At 41.8% G+C, this 22,317-nt stretch overlaps 1 protein-coding gene across 6 annotated transcripts in view; it reads right to left on the bottom strand.

Moving 5' to 3' along the window:
• Window positions 1-22,317, bottom strand: part of LOC140737138 (uncharacterized) — a 78,963-nt gene that overhangs the window by 19,940 nt on the left and 36,706 nt on the right. For all 6 annotated transcript variants that reach the window (XR_012101069.1, XR_012101068.1, XM_073063338.1 and 3 more), the window contains exons 9-14: window positions 21,956-22,121; window positions 18,459-18,609; window positions 9,893-9,985; window positions 8,874-9,038; window positions 2,287-2,452; window positions 1,284-1,378 (exon numbers count right to left, since the gene is read on the bottom strand). Coding sequence is in view for 4 of the 6 variants with exons in the window: in XM_073063338.1 (XP_072919439.1) it covers window positions 1,284-1,378; window positions 2,287-2,452; window positions 8,874-9,038; window positions 9,893-9,985; window positions 18,459-18,609; window positions 21,956-22,121 (836 nt within the window). In the remaining 2 variants the exon portion in view is untranslated. The remainder of the gene's footprint in view (window positions 1-1,283; window positions 1,379-2,286; window positions 2,453-8,873; window positions 9,039-9,892; window positions 9,986-18,458; window positions 18,610-21,955; window positions 22,122-22,317) is intronic.

Genomic DNA, 22,317 nt, shown 5'->3' with positions numbered 1-22,317 from the left:
TCCTGTCCATTTCTGAGAGCATCCACCCCATCGTCTCTCCGAGAGAGAATTAATTTAACTACAGTTCTGTGCTAATCTCCATCAGCTGTTAAGTGTACTAGCAAAATCATTCCATAATTTAGTCAGCACATCAATGAAACATAATAAAACTATTTACTTTCTCTGATTTTTTTCCATCTGGTTTTAAGGTAGTGACAAAATAACTGCTGCTTCATGATGAGAATCAGCTCTCTAGCAGCATTGGCCCCAAGTGCTGTTGTATGTCTCCCTGATGATAATACACACGTGCTTACAGTCACACCATCTCCAGCTCTTACAATACTTCGAAGAATTTGTGTGAAGGAAGCTTGTGCTGATTCTGATACAATGGCCAAGTAGAAGATGATGCTGTTGGGTTGAGTGATCTTCCTCACCCTTTCCGAGGCTGAGAGTAGCATGTCGCTCTGTCTCAGCGTTCATGAAAGTCTGAACCAGAACTCACTTGCCCGAAGAGTCGGAGAAAGAATGTTGTCTTTCCTTTACAATGAAAACCTTACCACACTGATGAAAATGCCAACCGATGATGAGGTTCTGAGTTCATTGATTAGGATTGCGGCATGATACCACTGATTTTACTTGGGGCATCTGTAGGTGACAGTATGAATGGTCTTATACCCTAAGGCTAAGGACAGGAAAGTCAGCCAAGGTCACGCGATTACAGGCAATTTCTATAGTGAGTGAGAATCCAGCTTGCCTCTGCCACACTCACTCCATCTCCCATGAAATGATAGCCTGGCAACAGTGCCCGCCCGGCAGGGTGAAGCAATAGCTAATGCAGCTTGATGTTTGATGGGGAGGGTGGATCTGATTATGTGGAGTTTTACATGGGCGTGCCACACTTCAGTGAAATGAATAAAAGAAAATTTTAAGAGCAGAATATTTTCATGTCATTTTCTAGTGGTTCAATAAAAGGATTACAATGAGCTTTGCCTGAAGCATTCCTTCAAGGGGGAAAAGAAACTTGGAATTCAAATACTATGAGATCAATATGCAAAACTTCTTGTTTCACACTTGGGATTTAGTGTTACAATTATATATGGTTGTTCTACATGGTACCAAAAGACTTATTACTAACACTCTTAACATTAAACCAATTCTGTTCAGAGCTGCTTGAAGTAAGGTATTTAATTCATCTCACACAGAAAGCTTGTAAAAGATTTATCTTCAGAGCATCCAGCTATTTTAACTTGTATCAAATGACCTTGTGGACTGTTTTTCCCCAGAAGCATGCATGGCTGACCTACCTGCACAGCAACATCTGTCTCATAGTTCAATTGAGTGTTACTGCTGGTAACTGGTATCAGTTGTACGGTCTCCTTGGGGAGAGAGATTGAGTTATCTGCAGAAAACACAAGCTCCTTCAGTGGAAATCTTGTTACCGAGGAAAATGCCAAGTAATTGTAATTCAAAGCGTAAAGGATTCTTTTCTCTGCTAGCTACTTCTTATTTCATAAACTATTAATACTACCTGTCAGAAATGCTAATCACGTTGCTTAGCGTTTGCACAGTTAGAGGAACCTTGAACCATATCAGCAATATTTGAATAAAGTCTACAGTCAATGGTGCAATGAAGGACATGACAGTCTCATTTTATTGATGATCATAATCATCTGCTGAAGCAACTACCACCAGAACAGATCATAAAGTGATTGTGTCATTACACTTCCCGTTATCAAATGCAACTTCTTATACCTCTCAAATTATGCATAAGGCCTTGATACGAATTGAAGTTAAATGATTGTGGCCGGATGGGTTCCAGTGATGCTCTGTTCTTGTTGTGACTCAGGCACTTACATGAAAAAAAAGTTTCTCTTGTTTTATGCAAGCAAAAATCAGATGTCTAATGATGCTTTGCCCTTGAAAGTTCAGATAACCAAGAGAGATGTTTTAATGGTCTTAATAGCCTCTGGATATCAAGCATTAACCTGAGCTGAAATTGAGTTTTTTATGCTTTGCACAAACATGATGCATTAGAGTCATTTTACGAAGCCCAGAGTGATAAGAGACCTGACTTACCCTGGAGGAGTTCAGTAGGTCAGATAGCATCTATGGAAAGGAATAAAGATCTTTTTGAGCCAAGAACTTTCATTAGGAATGGTGAAGAGTTTTAGCCCAAAACATTGACACTTTATTCCTTTCCATAGATGCTGCCCGACCTGCTGAGCTCCTCCAGCATGTAGTGTGTGCTACTCTGGATTTCCAGTATCTGCAGAATCTCTTGTGTTTATGATTACTGTGTGCCTTTACCTGCCATCCCTGGAGCAAATCCTTCAACATTCACCACTGTGGCTGGAGTCTGTGACCCATGGCAGGTTCTGGCCAAGCGGAAGCCCAAGTGTTGGAAAAAATGCCTTCTGAAAGCAAATCTCGCAAACCTTGAAGCCTCATCACCTGTTGAAATCCAAGATCCGCCCTATGAATACAGAAATAAAATTAGAGAAAATAATGGTACTATGGTACTATAAGTATCGCTTCATTCAAGCTTACTTCACAAAATCAGAAATCACTAAAACAGTCATTGCAATATTTATTAAGTGTGGACACTTACATTGGAGGAAAATACTAGAGGAACTCAGTAAACCAGGCAGCATCTATGTAGGGAAAGAAATTGTTGTCATTTTGGGCTGAGGCCCTTCATCAGGACCAGAGAGGAAGCGTGCAGAGCCAGAACAAAAATATAGGGGGAGAGGTCTTGGTGAAGAGTCTTGGCCCAAAATGTTGACTGCCCCATTTCTTTCTATAGATGCTGCTGACTTGCTGAGTTCCTCCAGCACTTTGTGTGGGTTGCTCAAGATTTCAAAAATCTGCATAGAATTTCACAACAACTTTGTTTCGGTTCTTTTAATTATTCCATTGTAATTTTTGCCTATGTTAAGGAAGGAACAGGTCTAATTTGTCATCAACTTGACAAACACAAAAAATGTAACCATGGGAAAAGGAAACGTGACACTATTGAGAATGATTTTGTTGTTCTAGCGCTTGAGGTGAGGTTTTGTGCAAAGAGCCTTTATGCACCAGGAGGAGCTTGAGGCTTCCATTCAATACAATGAAAAATACTTCCCCTCCCAAAACATATCTGTTACCTTAGTGACACTGGTTCATTAGCCTTATCCCTGAGGCATCAACTCAGCAGCACAGCTCTGTCAGCAAGGCAGTGTTGGCTTTGATGGTGTGTTCAAGACCTGAACCAATTACTTCAGCTGATTCTTGAGATAGTGGTAACAGTAACATTATAATTACAACTCACCTCTTAAAATTTTTCTCTACCAAATTCAAAGTCTTTACTTTTAAAGAGGGAAAGAAACATCAAATTAGATGTAATCTGCTTCATCTTAATTGTCAAATCAAACAATTACATTTTTAATGATTCTCTAAACTTCTCTACCTAACCCTTGCCTGCACCAATTGATAGAGAATCCTTCTCTCACCATGCTGCTCAAGACCATATTTGACCATATCCCACCAACACCTAGTTCCAAAATGTTCAGTGCATTGAAATGATTTACTTGTTCAGGGAAACATCAGCCTTGTGTACTTCATTATGATGAAATAAGATAGATAGATAGATACTTTATTCATCCCCATGGGGAAATTCAACATTTTTTCCAATGTCCCATACACTTGTTGTAGCAAAACTAATTACATACAATACTTAACTCAGTAAAAATATGATATGCATCTAAATCACTCTCTCCAAAAGCATTAATAATAGCTTTTAAAATGTTCTTAAGTAGTTTACTTAAATACATTAAATACAATCAACCCCGGCACTTTAACATATCTTACTCCTGGCGGTTGAATTGTAAAGCCTAATGGCATTGGGGAGTATTGACCTCTTCATCCTGTCTGAGGAGCATTGCATCGATAGCAGCCTGTTGCTGAAACTGCTTCTCTGTCTCTGGATGGTGCTATGTAGAGGATGTTCAGGGTTTTCCATAATTGACCGTAGCCTACTCAGCGCCCTTCACTCAGCTACCGATGTTATACTCTCCAGTACTTTGCCCACGACAGAGCCCGCCTTCCTTACCAGCTTATTAAGACGTGAGGCGTCCCTCTTCTTAATGCTGCCTCCCCAACACGCCACCACAAAGAAGAGGGCGCTCTCCACAACTGACCTATAGAACATCTTCAGCATCTCACTGCAGACATTGAATGACGCCAACCTTCTAAGGAAGTACAGTCGACTCTGTGCCTTCCTGCACAAGGCATCTGTGTTGGCAGTCCAGTCTAGCTTCTCGTCTAACTGTACTCCCAGATACTTGTAGGTCTTAACCTGCTTCAACATTTCTTTCCAGAGAATTTTGTCATATGAACTTCAGTTGTGCTTGAAATCAGCTGTCACCCAGGCAGTGCTCAACAAGAGGGAGGGTCAGTTCAACAGGGTCTTTCAAATAAACGTCCAGGATCTTGTGTGAATTGGTGCAGATTGCCAAGAACTTTAAAGCCCAGATAGAAGACGGAGTCTGTAGAAGGTTTTTTTTCCAGGAATTTCCATACACCTTCAGCCAAAATAATGGCAGACATAACAGAAAAATTGCTGCAGTTGTGGATAAGAAAGAAGGTTTTCAAAGGATAGTGAATTGTAGATATGAGCAAAGACATGGTTGATGAAGTTAATCTGGGCGAGTGTGATGTACTGCATTTTGGGAGGTGAAGTATGGAGGTAGTGTACACTTTAAATATAAGAACTCTTAAAAGAATTGTTGTACATAGTGATCTTGATGTCCAAGTCCATAGTCCCTGAAAATCCACAACATACATCGGTCAGGGAGTAAAGAAAACATACAGCATACCTGCCCTCGTTGGTTGGGGCAATGAGTACAAGAATCAGGGAGTCGTGTTGGAACTGTACAAAATGTTAGGCTGCATTTGGAGCAGAGTTCAGCTCTGTTTGTCCCATTACAGGTAGAATGTTGAAGGTTTCGAGCGGTTCACCACGGTGCTGCCTAGATTAGAGAGTATCAGCTCTACAGAGAGATTGAACAGACTTAGATTATTTTCGCTGAAGCATCGGAGGCTGAGGGGAGACCCGTAGAAGTTTATAAATTATGAGAAGCGTAGATAGGGTATATAGTCAGAGTCTTTTTCACAGGGTAGAAATACCAAATGCATTACAGCATAGTTATAAGATGAGAAGTGGATCGTTTGAAGTATGATTTATTTTTACACACTGAGCCTGGAACATGTTGCCAGGAATGGTGATGAAATTGAGATCAACACATGAACGTGAAGGGAATGTAAGGATATAAACCATGTGCAGGTGAGTATAGAGGGAGTAGTTTCGTTTGGCATCATGTCACAGCAGACACGTTGGATCGAAGGGCTCTGCTGTTCTGTGTTCTACTGTCATACCATGTTCATGTGGTGTGGGAAGCCACAGAAGGACAGGTGGGGTTTGGTATGTTTTATAACCTCAAAACATTAAACTCACTGCAAGAAAAAGATGGAAGCCCAGGAGATAACATATCTAACTTCGTGTTTACTTTAAGTAAGGTGCGCACGTATCATGTGATGATGTCATGATGTATGTAAATCACTTATTTTTACATATAACCCAAAATCAATCATTTAAACAAAGAATTCTTAATCAACACCATATTTCCAATATTACTCAAATATTACTGAAATACTAAATGCAGAGCACTCTTTCCTGCTTAACTATAAACTCTAACTCTGTGAGGTAATTTTACAGCTATATAAGACTTTAATTAGACGCCACTTGGAGTACTGTGTTCAGTTCTGGTCACCTCACTACAGGAAGGATGTGGATACTATAGAGAGAGTGCAGAGGAGATTTACAAGGATGTTGCCTGGATTGGGGAGCATGCTTTATGAGAATAGGTTGAGTGAACTCGGCCTTTTCTCCTTGGAGGGATGAAGGATGAGAGGTGATCTGATAGAGGTGAATAAGATGATGAGAGGCATTGATTGTGTGGCTAGCCAAAGGCTTTTTCCCATGCTGAAATGGCTAACATGAAGGGGCATAGTTTTAAGGTGCTTGGAAATAGGTACAAGGGGGATGTCAGAGGTAAGTTTTTCCACACAGAGATCGTGTGTGGAATGCACTGCCAATGAAGGTGGTAGAGGCGAATACAATAGGGTATTTTAAGAGACTCTTAGATAAGTAGAGCTTAGACAAATAGAGGGCTGTGCAGTAGGACAATTCTAGGCAGTTTCTAGAGTAGTTGGTCGGCACAACATTGTGGGCCAAAGGGCCTGTAATGTGCTGTAGATTTCTATGTTCTGTGTTCTAACTCAATATAGAATGTATCTCAACTTATATACATTTAAGTATATAATGTAACTACTATATACAGACATCCGCAGCATCGTAAATTTTAAATTGTCCCTTTCAGGCTTAAAGATTAATCACTGTGGAGGGTTTTGTTACTATTGTGGGATAACATCTTTCCTGACAAGGAGAATTACTCTGCTTGGCAGGTACCACTTGTGGCCTTGAAATACTCTCAACTTCTGAGGCCTCCTCCATGGTGATTGTAGGAGTTGTGCCATTAATGTTCAAGTAAAACCTACAGGAATCCCTGCTGGGGCAATGCAGGCCATTCCCCGGGATGGAGAGGCACTGCTCTTGGCATCTTCTGGACGTGTTGACATCCTGAACAGTGCACAGTAAGCTTCTCGATCTGCTGATCTACCCCAGGCCACCAGACAGAGGTTTGAGACAATGCTTTCATTTTAACTATGCCAAGATGAGCAGCTTGGATGGTAAAACAACTCTCAAACCCCACATAAGGCTATGTCCATCAAGTGCAAGTTCATCCTGGAGCTGGTAAAAATGGGGGAGCTGGGAGTTTCTGTTGCACATTCCTGCCATTTTAGGTAGCCATGTAGACCTGAGACAGTGTGGTTTCTTTTCTGCGGTAATAGGGAGGAGACTTGGAATTTGCATTAGAGCAAATAGGTCAAGAGTGTATTTTATTGTAAATTTTTCCAGTATTTTCTTTTCCAAGGGTAAATGGGACAATCCATCAGCATTGCCGTGAATAGCCATCCTTTTGAATTCGATCTTGTAATTGTGTCCTCCAAGAAACAGAGCCCACTCTGCATTTGTGCTGCTGCTGTTAGTGAACCACCCTTCTGTGCATTGAAAATAGAGACTAGTGGTTGATGATCAGTAACAAGGGTAAACTGTCTCCGATGCAAGTACTGGTTGCAACGTTTTACACCCCGAGCCAGACTCTAAACCTTTCTGTCATGGTTTTTCTCTGCAGCGGTAAGGGAACGTGATGAAAAGGCTCTCAGCTTGGATGGTACAACAACTCTCAATCCTCACCTTAGGCAACGTCCGTCAAGGGCGTTCAACCTGGTGCTGGTAAAAATGGGGGAGCTGGGAGTTTCTGTTGCACATTCCCGTCATTTTGGGTAGCCATGTAGGCCTGAGACAGTGTGGTTTCTTTTCTGCGGTAATAGGGAGGAGACTTGTAATTTGCGTTGGGGCAAATTACACCCAAATTATGGAGGTCACTTCGATAACTCATAAGGTGTGACATGCCTGCGTCTATACAGGAAGACAGGGCAGCACAGGTAAGCTTTACTGGATGATGTGAATCATAATGTGTGAGTATCGATTCTAATGTCACCATTTCCTTTACCATTTTGAAAGCCATCTATTTTGTCCATTCCCATTTTTCCCCGATCTGCAGTAATGAGTTCAAGGGATGGAGCACAGTAGCCAAGTTTGTCAGGAACGTGGTATAGTATTTGAAAAAACCCTAAAAAGGACCACAAATGTGATCCATCCTTTGGTGTTGGGGCATCCACCACTGCTTGAATTTTCTCAGCACACTTGTGTAATCCTTGTGCATCGATGGTGTGACCATAATAAGAAATAAAAATTCTCACTTATTGCATTGTGTTCTGTGCCCATAATCTTCTAATCTTTTTAATACCATCTTGAGATTTTAGAGATGTTCCTTGTCATCCTTACTGGTGGCAATGACGTCATCCAGGTAGCACTGAGTGCCCGGGCAACATTGCTGTCAGAGTGCAGGTGCAGGTGCTTCTCAAAATACGTCTATTACGGTGATAAAGCCCTTTGTGAGTGTTTATGGTGAGAAACACATTGGACTATTCTGTAGGTAGGCCTCAGATAAATCAAGTGTTTTCCTACAGAACGGTTTGCAAAGATATCCTCTATGCTGAGCAGAGGGTATTGATCTGCTTTCACTACTGGGTTGATGGTGACCTTAAAGTCATCACAGATCCTGAAAGACACATTCTACTTGACTACTGGGATCACTGGTGTTGCCTATGGGCTCCACTCAACCTTGGACAGAATTCCCTCTGTCTCCATGCAATCTCCCTCACTGGCTATGAGGAACCGGACAGGCTTTGTAGAACTTGGGTGTGGCATTTTCTTTTAACGCAATATTACCCTTGATATACACACAAAATGCTGGAGGAACTCAGCAGGCCAGACAGCATCCATGGAAAGAAGTACAGTCGGCATTTCGGGCTGAAACCTTTCTGCAGGACTGGAGAAAAAAAGCTGAGGAGTAGATGTGAAAGGTGGCGGGAGGGGAGAGAGAAACGGCAGGCGACAGGTGAAACTTGGAGGGGGAGGGATGAAGCAAAGAACTTGGAAGTTGATTGGTGAAAGAGACAGATGGCCATGGAAGAAAGAAGGGTGGGGGGAGGAGCACAATTATGCAGCCTATTTATTTTGAACCTAGTTATTTCTGCTTTTACTTCACAGGTCCAGCATTGGAAGTTTTATTTCCTCCCTGTTTTCGCACACAACTACATGGTTTCTGTGATGCAAAGGTGAGTTAAAATGAATCCTTCAGAGATGAAGGATGTAACACTGAACCTACCAGAATTATATTATGCTTGCCATCAAAACAGGGGGTAGAGAAGTCATCATACAGGTATGTGGTTTCGAAGCCTGGAAGCCCATTAAAATGATCTTCTGTCCATTCCCAGACATTACCAAACACGTCATGAAAGCCTGCCTCATTGGGGGGGTACATATTCACAGGCTGCAGGGTAACAGAGGAAAGAACAATGTCAGCCACACACTGAATTTCCACTACAGGAAGGATGCCTAAGCACTGAAGTGAATAAACACACCACTGGCAAATTTGAAGCTGCTGAATCTTTGGATGAACCTTCATTTCTAAAGCATCACAAATCTTCTTGAGGGTTAGTAAAGAATAATCACGTACTCACGATGACACTTAACCGGCACACTGGTGACTCCCATTTCTCTCAGGCAGATCGCAACGTATGCTTGGTGGTAATCCTCTTTTGCCTGTTACACCGCTGGCCTCTAGGGCAGCAGTGAAGGTTGCTCCATCTCTGGCGGTGTTCATGGCTTCCTCCACCACCTCAGTAGGTTCCTCTCGGCTTACTGTCAGCCATGCAAGTCCTGGGAGGAGACTTGTGAATACCGCGGCACACAAATGTAGAAGGATTCTTCATTGCTGTCTCTGTAATAGCTTTGTTTGACCAATCAGGGTTGAAAGCACTGAGCTGAAGCCCCGGACCTGGAGGATCAGCGGATCACCCCTAGTCTGGCCTCTACACTTTGACCTGTTTGGCATGGGTGACCCTACCAAGAGCCAAAGCATAAAGCCCTGCCTCCAGTTAGCATAGCTCTTCAGGTCATTGAGGCACGCAAGCCTCCAGACCCAGTGACAAGGCTGTGGTCCTCTTGAAGGGCTTGCTTGTATAACTTGGAACTATTAGCACTGAAAATCTCAAAATTTCCTTAAAGTTAATCTTATGACCATTTAGTGTTTAGTTTCATAAAGTATTGAAAAGAAAGTAATCTACAACTCACCATTTCCAAGGGATGTAGTGATAGATGGGTTAGGAGAAAAGTTTTACCTACCGTTGGTGATCCAAAAGTCAGGTTGATGTTGTGTTTCTCCTTTACGTTATCACAAAATATTGGATCAGAAGTAACGTCACCTCCCAAAGGCTTCTATGAAGAGTGTGTGGGAATGTTATTAGGATAACTACCTGTATTTTGGCTTTGTACAAATAGAAATTAAAACTCCATGCATAAAAGGATAAATGGAATAACTTTGAGCTTGATACAAAAGCTCCAAACGACTAAGGTTAAGGCCTGTTTTACATCATCACCCTCGGCACAATTACCACAATGAGGTTAATTTGAAGTTATTCAGTCAGCCAGCCACAAAGAACAACATCAGTCATTGAAAACAAAGCCTGATATTCATGGAAATGCAAGCATTATATCCTGAGCTTACAGAAAGACTTGATTACCAGTACTATTCAATGTGACAATGAACATTTGAAACGGGGAAAGCCTGGAGTTCAAGCCTTGGTCAGTTAGCTATCCCACGACTTTACACTGTAGGCACCTTTTGTAATAGATTAGAGATTGCTCTCAGCTGCAGTGGAAAATTGCACTGATGAACAGCCAGAGAGGAAACTAGACTTTTGTTACTGCTCTCTTGCATATATTTCATCTCCTGATAAGTTCCTTTCATTTGGTAGAATATTTGACTCCTGCATAGTCCACATAGAGAATGTGCATTTACAATTGGAATTACAGGACTTCCAAGGTCTAGTACATAGAAAATGGCCCTAAACAGTTTCCTACAGGGATCTGTTTTGGGCCCAATGTTGTTTGTAATATACATAAATGATCTGGATGATGGGGTGGTAAATTGGATTAGTAAGTATGCTGATGATACTAAGGTAGGAGGTGTTGTGGATAATGAGGTGGGTTTTCAAAGCTTGCAGGGAGATTTATGCCGGTTAGAAGAATGGGCTGAACGTTGGCAGATGCAGTTTAATGTGGAGAAGTGTGAGGTTCTACATTTTGGCAGGAATAATCCAAATAGAACATACAGGGTAAATGGTAGGGCATTGAGGAATGCAGTGGAACAGAGAGATCTAGGAATAACAGTGCATAGTTCCCTGAAGGTGGAGTCTCATGTAGACAGGGTGGTGAAGAAGGCTTTTGGAACGCTGGCCTTTATAAATCAGAGCATTGAGTACAGAAGTTGGGATGTAATGTTAAAATTGTACAGGGCATTGGTAAGGCCAAATTTGGAATATTGTGTACAGTTCTGGTCACCGAATTATAGGAAAGATATCAATAAATTAGAGAGAGTGCAGAGACGATTTACTAGGATGTTACCTGGGTTTCAGCACTTAAGTTACAGAGAAAGGTTGAACAAGTTAGGTCTCTATTCATTGGAGCGTAGAAGGTTGAGGGGGGATTTGATCGAGGTATTTAAAATGTTGAGAGGGATAGATAGAGTTGACGTGAATAGGCTGTTTCCATTGAGAGTAGGGGAGATTCAAACGAGAGGACATGATTTGAGAGTTAGGGGGCAAAAGTTTAAGGGAAACACGAGGGGGTATTTCTTTACTCAGAGAGTGATAGCTGTGTGGAATGAGCTTCTTGTAGAAGTAGTAGAGGCCAGTTCAGTTGTGTCATTTAAGGTAAAATTGGATAGGTATATGGATAGGAAAGGAGTGGAGGGTTATGGGCTGAGTGCGGGTAGGTGGGACTAGGTGAGATTAAGAGTTCGGCACGGACTAGGAGGGCCGGAATGGCCTGTTTCCATGCTGTGATTGTTATATGGTTATATGGTTATATGGTTACATGGAATCCTCCATCAGAACAGTACAGTACAGAACAGGTCCTTTAGCCCTTCTCCCCATGTCAAAATTAAACTAACCCCTTCTGCCTGCACATGATCCATATCCCTCCATTCCCAACAAGCCTCTTAAATGCCACTCTTGATTCTGCTTCCACCTCTTCTCCAGCTTCACGTTCTAGGCACCTACCACGGAGTAAAATAACCCAGACAGCACATAACCTTGGATCTTCACTCTTTCACCCTAAAGTTATGCCCTCTAATGGTAGAACCTTGGGCCAACAGGATCGGTGCCACCATCCGTGAATTTGCAGAGATGCTCAATGCAAACAGATGGACGAGGAGACATGATAAACTGTGATTTGAAGCAGCCAGAAATACTCAGAAATATTGTCCTTCGACTTGAGAGTGGAATCGCAGGGAAAAATCTACGAAAAGCAAATGACCTGGCAGCCATATTTCAGTTAAAGGTTGGACTGCAATACAAGAATCCACACGGGCCTTGTTTTTTGAATGGAAAGAAGTTCTCAAAGGAAACGAGTTGAGCAATAGTGTTTAATTGTCCAGAATTACACTAAGAGTCATGGTGTAGGGTAGTGCTCGCCAACCAGTCGATTGCGATTGACCGGTCGATCTTTAAGACTTTCCCAGTAGATCCCGAAGAAAAATAAAAATAAATTCTGAAATGCTGCTGTAATGTGAGCGTTATAAAAATAAGTAATACTAATTAGGATAATGGTAATATAGCAATACTCCTGCTACGGAAAGCTGTTTGTAAAGAGAGGTTGTTTCCAGGGTTGCGGGATTTTACTTCCGTTCTTTCTGCCCAGTGCGCATGTGTGTCTCGCCTCTCCACCATACACTGCGATTCAGTGAAAACCTCTGTAGTTAAATATTGGTTTTGCCGTCCCAGATAAAGTTGTTTCTTCGGGCTTGAAGTTGTCAAGTGGTCCTTTCTCACAGTAGAAGTTACTACAAGTACATTATGCTGATAAACCTTTTGATGCACAAGCAAATTTTACCCCTAGAGTGCATATGTGAGTCGTTTTTAACCCAGACTTAGTTGCTTTCCCTGGTTACTGTGTTTCTCTTTTTCCGCTGCCCAGCGCCGTGTGTCACATGTGTGCTGACATCATGTGACTGTTGCATTTTTTTCAGCGTAGCTTGTGCTGCATCAAAGTGATTAGATAAACGTACAGACTGTCGCAAACATCAATATACGGCACTCGCTGGTGATATCCTGCAGGATAGCTAGCTAGCATGGCAGAGGTTCCGCGAAAGAAGGTGAAAATGTAGAAATTCCATCCAGAATGGGAAGAGGAATTTCTATTTACCTTGGTGAAAGACAAGTGTGTATGTACGTTGTGCCACCAAACACAAGCACTGACTAAAAGAGGGAATCTGGAGCGGCACCACAACACCAACCACCAGAAATTTAAAGACACCTACCCCCCCCACCCCCCAAAGAGCGCAATCCGTGCCAGGAAGGCTGAGGAGCTGAAATCGGGGTTGAAGGCCCAGCAATCGTTTCTCACAAAACATGCTGCTCAAAATAAGGCTGCTATTGAAGCATCATTTCGTGTAAGTCACCTTTTGGCTAAATGCAAGAAGCCTTTTACAGATGGTGATTTATTCAGGGAAGCAAGGTCCATTACCACAGAGACTGTTTTTAATGACTTTGAAAACAAAAACGACATCAAAACCACAATACGTAATATACTGCTTGGCCCTGCAACAGTGACAAGGAGGGTGGAGTCACTGTCAGAGGACGTGGATCGACAAGTGTTGAAGGACTTGTCACTCTGTGAATATTTTTCACGACAGTTCGATGAATCCCTGGATGTAAAGCAAACAGCTCAGCTTGTTGTATTTGTCAGGATGGCTTTCCAGGATTTTACAACAAAGGAGGACTTCCTCACTCTTTTGCACTTAAAGGAGAGAAAGAGAGGTGCAGATATTTACAAAGAGTTTTTTAAAAATGACCGTGAACGTGACATCCCCATTCATAAACTGGTGGCAATTACTGCTGATGGGGCCCCAGCAATGCGCGGTGTGCGTGTTGGTTTTATAGCACTGTGCCGTAATGACCCTGATTTTCCCGACTTCCTGGATTATCACTGTGTGACTCATCAGCAGGCCTTGGCTGGGAAGATCGTGGACTTTTCTCATGTAATGACACCGGTGGTCAAACTGATACACCTGATTCGAGCAAAAGCGCTTCAGCACCACTTATTCAAGGCGTTATTGGATGAGCTCGATGCCGCTTACGGAGATATACCGTAGATTTCGTACTACAGAGCGCACCTGATTAAAAGCCGCTGGCTCTAATTTTAGAAAGAAAATCAATTTTGTACTTGTACAAGCCGCACCGGATTTTAGGCCGCAGGTGTCCCACGTTGTAATATGAGATATTTACACAGAAAGATATTACACGTGAGGATTTTTTAACTTTTAATTAAATCCGTATGGTAACATAAACAAATACATATTGCAAATGCTTTTTTTCGAACCGTGCCTGTAACGCGGCTACTTTTAAATATACATACGTATCGGTAACACACAAATTACATTGCGTATACTTTTTTACTGAACAACATTCCAATATCTCCTAATGACTGGTAAAAAAATATATACTGCAGCCTACCAGGAAAAGTTATTGATCGCCTTTAACTTAAAAGCTGCGTTTCGCTCGGGTCTAATGCCGCTCGCCCCCCACCTTCCCGTTTATCGCAAACCGGTATTTCCCACAAGACGCGGTGAAACCGGATGTGACATCATAGCATCCCGGGATGTAGTACAGAAAACAAATATACCGGGTACTTAAAACACTTCTAACTTTAACTAGAAAATACTAACAAATGAATTACTAAGCGAAAATATTATAAACTAAATAACTGCCATAAAGACAGCACAATGCTTTTCTTCGAGTGTTTTCCATGTTGATGAGGGTGAGTACAAATGACTAATTTACAATAATTTAATTGTGAAAGTGCGCTTGATTTATCGTACAATTTCATTGGACCTCTGTGAACTACTCATCAATTTTACTGGTCTACTGTTACGAGGCAAAATGTTTTTGGCGGCATGAAAAAAAATCATGCATTAGCCGCACCGTAGTAAAGGCCACAGTGTTCAAAGCTGTTCAAAATGTGGGAAAAAAGTAGCGGCTTATAATCCGACATCTACGGTAATTCTTCGTGCTGATGTTCGGTGGTTGAGTCGCGGCAAAGTGCTGCAACGATTTGTTGACTTGCTGCCTGAGATAAAGACTTTTCTGTCGTCAAGAAACAAGGAGCACGAGGAACTGTCAGATGATGCGTGGCTACTGGATTTAGGGTTTCTGACAGACCTATCGGCTAAATTAAACGCACTTAACAACAAGCTCATGGGAAAAGACCGACACCTGCCCCACATGATAAGCGCAGTAAATGTGTTTAAGGCCAAGCTCGGTGTTTGGATTTCAAATTTAAAGAACAGGAGGCTGACACACTTTCCCAACTTGGAGAAAATATTACAGATCATCAAGGGAAAAAATGCTTTTTGCCCTGAGTAGTACTGAGCTTACCTAGACAAAGAGGCAATAGAGTTCGATTGGCGTTTTGGGGAGTTAAACGTCATGAAAGATATTGCTGCACTTATTTCAAACCCATTTCTGCCGATCGATATAGAACAGATAGCAGCCAAATTCCAGCAAGTATTTAGTGTGCCAAGTGATATTGAAATGGAAATAATTGATCTGCAAAATGTCATTGAGCTTAAAGCAAGATCAAGGGACGATGATTTTTGGGGGCTTGTCAGCAGAGAGAAGTTTCCTCATCTCACCACATGTGCACTAAAAGTCAGTGCCTACTTCGGGTCAACTTACCTGTGAAATTGCATTTTCACAGATGAACATTATTAAATCTACGTACAGAAGCTGTCTCGCTGATAGACACCTCACAGACTGGCTCAGACTGGCTGTCTGTAGTTATGAGCCAAATTTCAGGGAACTAGCAGAAAGTATTCAGCCCCAGTCATCACATTGAGTGCAACATCAATTTTTATTCATTTATTTTTCGTGTTGAAATAACATTAAATAATGAAACTTAGAATTAAAGGTATGAAGTATTGTAATATTCTTAAAGAAAGACAGCTATGGCCTGTTTGATATGCTAGTTACAGTGTTTTCTTGGTTGAATTAATTTGAAAATTTGACCAAAGCATTTTATGTAATTCAAATACAATCAGCCCAAATAAAAGGCCTCAAGTTGGAAGTACAACCTGAGCTGTTATTTCTCTAAACGATTTTGCCTTTCACTGAGGCTGAGGTAGGGGATCTTGGGCTTAAAAAGACTGGTGACCTCTAGCGTAGGGTGAGCTGAGGATTGGTATGTGTGAGGATGTGAGGATTTTGGGGGGGTTGGCAGTCAAGGAGTGGCTATGTGGAGTCGCTGTTTATAAGAGGCATCAATAGCAAAGGGCATTTATGTCTGGAACATGAACCAGAAAAAATGAATACAAGTGAATATTAATGAATTGGGATTTGGAGACACATAGGGTATCCAACAGGAGAGAAGAAGCAGATGGAATCACCCGATAACAGGGACAGGAGGAGAGGAAAGGGAGGGAATGAATGAGAAGGCCTAGACAAAGAAAGCAATAATAAATAATCTCATATCAGGCTTGTGCAGACAGATGGATACATAAAGAACGAGGCTTCCATATTCCAGCAGTAGACTGGAAAATATCATCTCGTATCATAGAACAGCATTGTTATGTATACTGAGTACATGTAGTTCCCTAATATTACAATAAAATGTTACACTGTCTTCAGTCAGCTCCTAGGCAACAGGTGCAAAGATTACTGGATCAACCTCACTGACCACCGATCTGCTCCAGACTGTGTACTCACTGCCATCTTTCCATGGGCAATTCGCAGGATTAGTGGGCATCTTTACCAGTTTCTACCCTGACCCAAGTACCTGATAGAGGACACTTCTTTCCATACAGTTGTTTTGGAGGCCAGATGTTTAAAGCCAGAATCCCAGCATAATTTTCTTCCTCAGTAGATTGGATACTGTGGATATACTACAACTATTTTGGATCATTAAATTCCAGGCAGAGCCTGACTTCCAGGGCCTCCGAAATCTCAATGACTCAATATCTAACGCACACTATATTTTCAAGCTGGACCACACGAGGAACTGAACTGACAGCTTAAATTTTAACAGTGTAAGGCACGCTTCTTTTAACTTTCTAAACCATGATAGCTCCTAGAGCTTGGTCTCAATACCTCCTTGTGCATCCTCAATTTCCTCACTTGCAGACCCCAATCAGCTTGGATTGGCAACAACATCTCCTCCACAATTAGATGCACCACAAGGCTGTGTGCTTAGTCCTCTGCCTTACTCACTTTACACTTAATACTGTGTGGCTAAGCACTGCTCCAATGCCATATTCAAGTTTGTTGATGACACCACTGTCATAGGCCGAATCAAAGGTTGTGTAAAATCAGCATGCAGGAGGGAGATTGAAAATCTGGCTGAATGGCGACTTGATAACAACCTCTCACTCAATGTCAATAAGACCAAGGAGCTGATTATTGACTTCAGGAGAAGAAACGCAGAGGTCCATGCAAACACGAGGAAATCTGCAGATGCTGGAAATTCAAAACAACAACCATGGGTCAGTCCTCATTGGGGGATCAGTGGTGGAGAGGGTCAGCAACTTTAAATTCTTCAGTTATTATTTCAGAGGACATTTCCTAGGCCCAGCACGTAAATGCAATTATGAAGAAAGCACAGCAGTGCCTCAACTTCCTTAGGAGTTTGCGAAGAGTCAGCATGATATCTAAAACTTTGACAAACTACTATCGATGTGTGGTGGAGAGTATATCGAGTGGCTGCATCACAGTCTTGTATGGAAACACCAATGCCCTTGAATGGATAGTCCTGCAAAAACTAACGGTTACAGCTCAGTCCATTGTGGGTAAAACCTTCGGCACTATTGACCACATCTGCATGAAAGCAGATTTCCTGCTGTCACAGGAAAACAACATTTATTATCAGGGACCCCCACCACCCAGGACATGCTCTCATCAGAAAGAGGGTACAGAGACCCAGGACTCACACCATCAGGGTCAGGAAGAGTTATTACCCTTCAACCACGAGATTTTTGAACCAAAAGGGATATCTTCACTCCACTTGCCGCATCATTGAAATTTTCCCACAAGCTATGGGCTCAATTTCAAGGACTCTTCATCTCATCTCTCAATGTTTACTACTTATTTATTTGTTATTATTATTTATTTTCTTTTGTATTTGCACAGTTTATTGTCTTGCACACTGGTTGGTGTGGTCTTTCATTGATTCTGTTACGGTTATTATTCTATCATGGATTTATTGAGTGTGCCACAAAGAAAATGAATCTCAGGGTTGGATATGGTGACATATATGAATGTTGATAATAAATTTAATTTGACTTTCGAAACCAAGATATTTGCATCACACACACACACAAGCTTAATTTGCGCCCTTCCCCAAATCAAGCCCAACAACAAACAGGTGAAGAAGATACTTTTTATCCAAAGATAAATCCCCTGATTCTTTGGATAAAAAGATTTATATAAAGACACAAGGAAGACTTTTGAAAGGTGAAGACCCAGAGTGGCTGAAGTTTGCAAAGGGTGGATAAAATGAAGGCATTATTGGATTAAATTTTATGTGCAGTAACTCCCTTTGTAGCTCCAGTGACGGCAAGTCCTTTATGAAGTGACAAATACACAAAAAATGCATGGTTATTTTGCATATATTCAACCCCTCAGAAAACTCGATTGCCTACCTGACTGTCAGATCGAATCCGATGATGTTCGGCTTCAGTGAGGAGGCGATATCCACTGCCTTTCCACTCACAAAAGGCCTTTGCTTCATGATAGTTGACTTCCACTGGCCAATCCCAGGGCATTGGGAGGATATCAAACAAAGCTCTATACCTGCAGAAGTTAATGGGCATGCATCCTCTCAACTTCTGACACCAATTTAACATAACCATATAACCATATAACAATTACAGCACGGAAACAGGCCATCTCAGCCCTTCTAGTCTGTGCTGAACGCTTACTCTCACCTAATCCCACCGACCTGCACTCAGCCCATAACCCTCCATTCCTTTCCTGTCCATATACCTATCCAATTTTATTTTTAAATGACAAAATTGAACCTGCCTCTACCACTTCTACTGGAAGCTCGTTCCACACAGCTACCACTCTCTGAGTAAAGAAGTTCCCCCTCGTGTTACCCCTGAACTTTTGCCCCTTAACTCTCAACTCATGTCCTCTTGTTTGAATCTTCCCAGCTCTCAATGGAAAAAACCTATCCACGTCAACTCTATCTATCCCCCTCATAATTTTAAATACCTCTATCAAGTCCCCCCTCAACCTTCTACGCTCCAAAGAATAAAGACCTAACTTGTTCAATCTTTCCCTGTAACTTAGTTGCTGAAACCCAGGTAACATTCTAGTAAATCTCCTCTGTACTCTCTCTATTTTGTTGACATCTTTCCTATAATTTGGTGACCAGAGCTGTACACAATACTCCAAATTCGGCCTTACCAATGCCTTGTACAATTTTAACATTACATCCCAACTCCTATACTCAATGCTCTGATTTATAAAGGCCTATCGATTTGCAGGAAGGGTTCCTGCAAACTGGGTGCAGCAAATGTGATGCACTGTTTATGAAAGGATGAAGAGAGAAAGAAGGGAACCAGCAATCTGTCAGCCTGACATTGGTTGTCAGGAAATGCTGGTTATAAAGGACAGAATATGTGAAGACTTGGAAAAGAATGACATGATTGAGCAGAGTCAGTATGGGTTTGTGAAAAGGAAGCTGTGGTTGACTAATCCATTGAATTTTTTGAGGATATATCTAGTAGATGGGGGGAAACCAGTGATGTGCTGTATTTGAATTTTCAAACAGTTTTTAATTATATCCTTCACAAAAAATTGTTGATCGTGACTGGGGTATGTGAAAGTGGGGGGAAATATGGAAGCATGGGTTGGAAGCTGTTTACCAGTGAACAAACAAGGTGGAGCATAAACAGGACATTCTCAGATTGGCAGGCTGGGACCAGTGTGGTACCACAGATCAGTGACTAGGTATGAACTGTATGTATATCAGGAGAGATCTGAGTAGGATGGGTCTGCGTTCTCCAGAAAGGAATCGAAGCTGACCCAATTGAGACATAACAATATACAGTACTTGGAAGGCTTGACAGGTTTAATGTGAGGAGGATGTTTCCCCTGATTAAGGAATTTTGAACCGGAGGCTATAGTCTCAAAATATGGATTAGGTCATTTAGGACTGAAAGGAGACCTTTCTTCATTTGAAGATGAACAGGCTTTGGAGTTCTCAACCTGGAGATCTAAGATTTAGTCCCTGACTGCATTCAAACTAGTGGTTGATAGATTCTCTGGTTGTACAATGAATCACAGAGTCTAGGGTAGGGCAGGAAGATGGTGTTGGGGTAAAAGACCAACATTTTCAAATCAAATCAATTCAAATCAAGTTTAGATTTCATTCAAACCATACATAGAAACAGAGGAACGAGACAGTGTTCCTGAGGGGCCAATGTACAAAACATTCAAAATAGTAAGCAAACTTCAAAAAATAGCCAGTAACATACAAAATAGCGACTAACATAATAGAAGCATATTCACTCAAAAAATAAAACATATATATAGTCCAAGGCCCGGAGCGACAACATCCGGCAATCGATGGTACAATGTGCAGACAATCCAGCCTGTCATTCCAGTGCTCAAACATGGGAGGGCAGCACTGAGAGGCGAGGTCAGGCCCCAGCCAAGCATGGACACCTCACCTTAGCGCTTCCATGTCTCTCAGCTGGTCTGCAGCAACAGGCAGGCCTGAGGCTTGAATGGAAAAGCAACTAGAGGGGCTGAATGGCTTTCTCCCACTCCATTTCTTGTGCACATTTCACTGCCATCACTATAACATGTCATTGTTGATAGGCTGGACAAATTAATCAATTAATTATTTAGTCACTTCCATTTGATCTTCTAATCCTTTCTGCTGTTCGCTAACCAGACTCGGGCTTGAGAAGGTTTCAAGCTGTGCCCCCACCTCCATAAACCCGTTTTACTCAATATTCAAAAGCAATGACCTCATGCAGACACTGTAATTACTCTGAGTGCTTGGGGATGGATGTCTGTGGCGCAGAGCTTATCCATTACTGACAAGGAACCCGCAGGAAAGTAGTTCTTGCATGGGAGATCTCACTGCTACCAACACTAGCAACATGAACATGAAATAAGTGCAAGGTGGAGACCGTTCCATCAAAACAACTAGGAGATATTGAATGAATAGTCTGTGTTTTGTGGGAATGCTGACAGGAACTTGTGATAATTAGTTGCATTCCATGGTAACTACCGTAGATTCCGGACTACAGAGCGCACCTGATTAAAAGCCGCTGGCTCTAATTTTAGAAATAAAATCAATTTTTTAATTGTAAAGGCCGCACCGGATTTTAGGCCGCACCGGATTTTCGGCCGCAGGTGTCCCACGTTGTAATATGAGATATTTACACAGAAAGATATTACACGTGAGGATTTTTTAACTTTTAATTAAATCCATATGGTAACAAAAACAAATACATATTGCAAATGCTTTTTTTCGAACCGTGCCCGTAACGCGGCTACTTTTAAATACGTTGCGTATACTTCTTTACTGAACAACATTCCAATATCTCCTAACGACTGGTAAAAAATATATATACTACAGCCTACCAGGAAAAGTTATTGATCACCTTTAACTTAAAAGCAGCGTTCGCTCAGATCCAAAGCCGCTTGCGTAATGCGCTCCCCCCCTCCTTTCCGTTTATCGCAAACCGGCGTTTTCCCACAAGACACCGCGAAACCGGGTGTGACGTCATAGCATCCCGCGATGTAGTACAGAAAACAAATATAGTTAAAACTCTTCTAACTTTAACTAGAAAATGAATTACTAAGCGAAAATATTATAAACTAAGTATGCCATAAGGCAGCACAATGCTTCGAGTGTTTTCCATGTTGATGAGGGTGAGTACAAATGACTGATTTACAATAATTTAATTGTGAAAGTGCGCTTGATTTATCGTACAATTTCATTGGACCTCTGTGAACTACTCATCAATTTTATTGGTCTACTGTTATGAGGCAAAATGTTTACGAGGCGGCATGAAAAAAATCATGCATTAGCCGCTTCGGATTAAAGGCCGCAGAGTTCAAAGCTGTTCAAAATGTGGGAAAAAAGTAGCGGCTTAAAATCCGGAATCTACGGTACCTGTATTCTGGCAGTTCTTCCCCATTCCAGTTCTTTTCAATACCATTCCAGTGTCCATTTAGACTGCCGTTGTGAGGTTCATCTGTGTGACCTGCTTTAACGTTAGATTTATCTGGTTGACAATGAGAGTAACTTGCAAGGTCACCACCACAGACAGACTTGCAACCTATTGAAAAATGAAGTTGAAAACATTGTCTGCATTGTGGAAAAGAATGGCCAAATACAAATCTTTTATCCCCCTTTTCTGAAGGTGAATATTCATGAAGTGACTGACAAAGAACTTCAGGAACCACTCACTACACTACAACTTCTGTGACCCCTGCAACGCTGCTCCTTCAAGAGGCAAATTATCACCCTCCAAG

This window comes from Hemitrygon akajei, chromosome 12 (assembly GCF_048418815.1).
Source record: "Hemitrygon akajei chromosome 12, sHemAka1.3, whole genome shotgun sequence".
NCBI classification, from domain to species: Eukaryota; Metazoa; Chordata; class Chondrichthyes; order Myliobatiformes; family Dasyatidae; genus Hemitrygon; species Hemitrygon akajei.
Note: the sequence above shows the minus strand (reverse complement) of the source record. Positions and strands in the feature narration are given on the sequence as shown.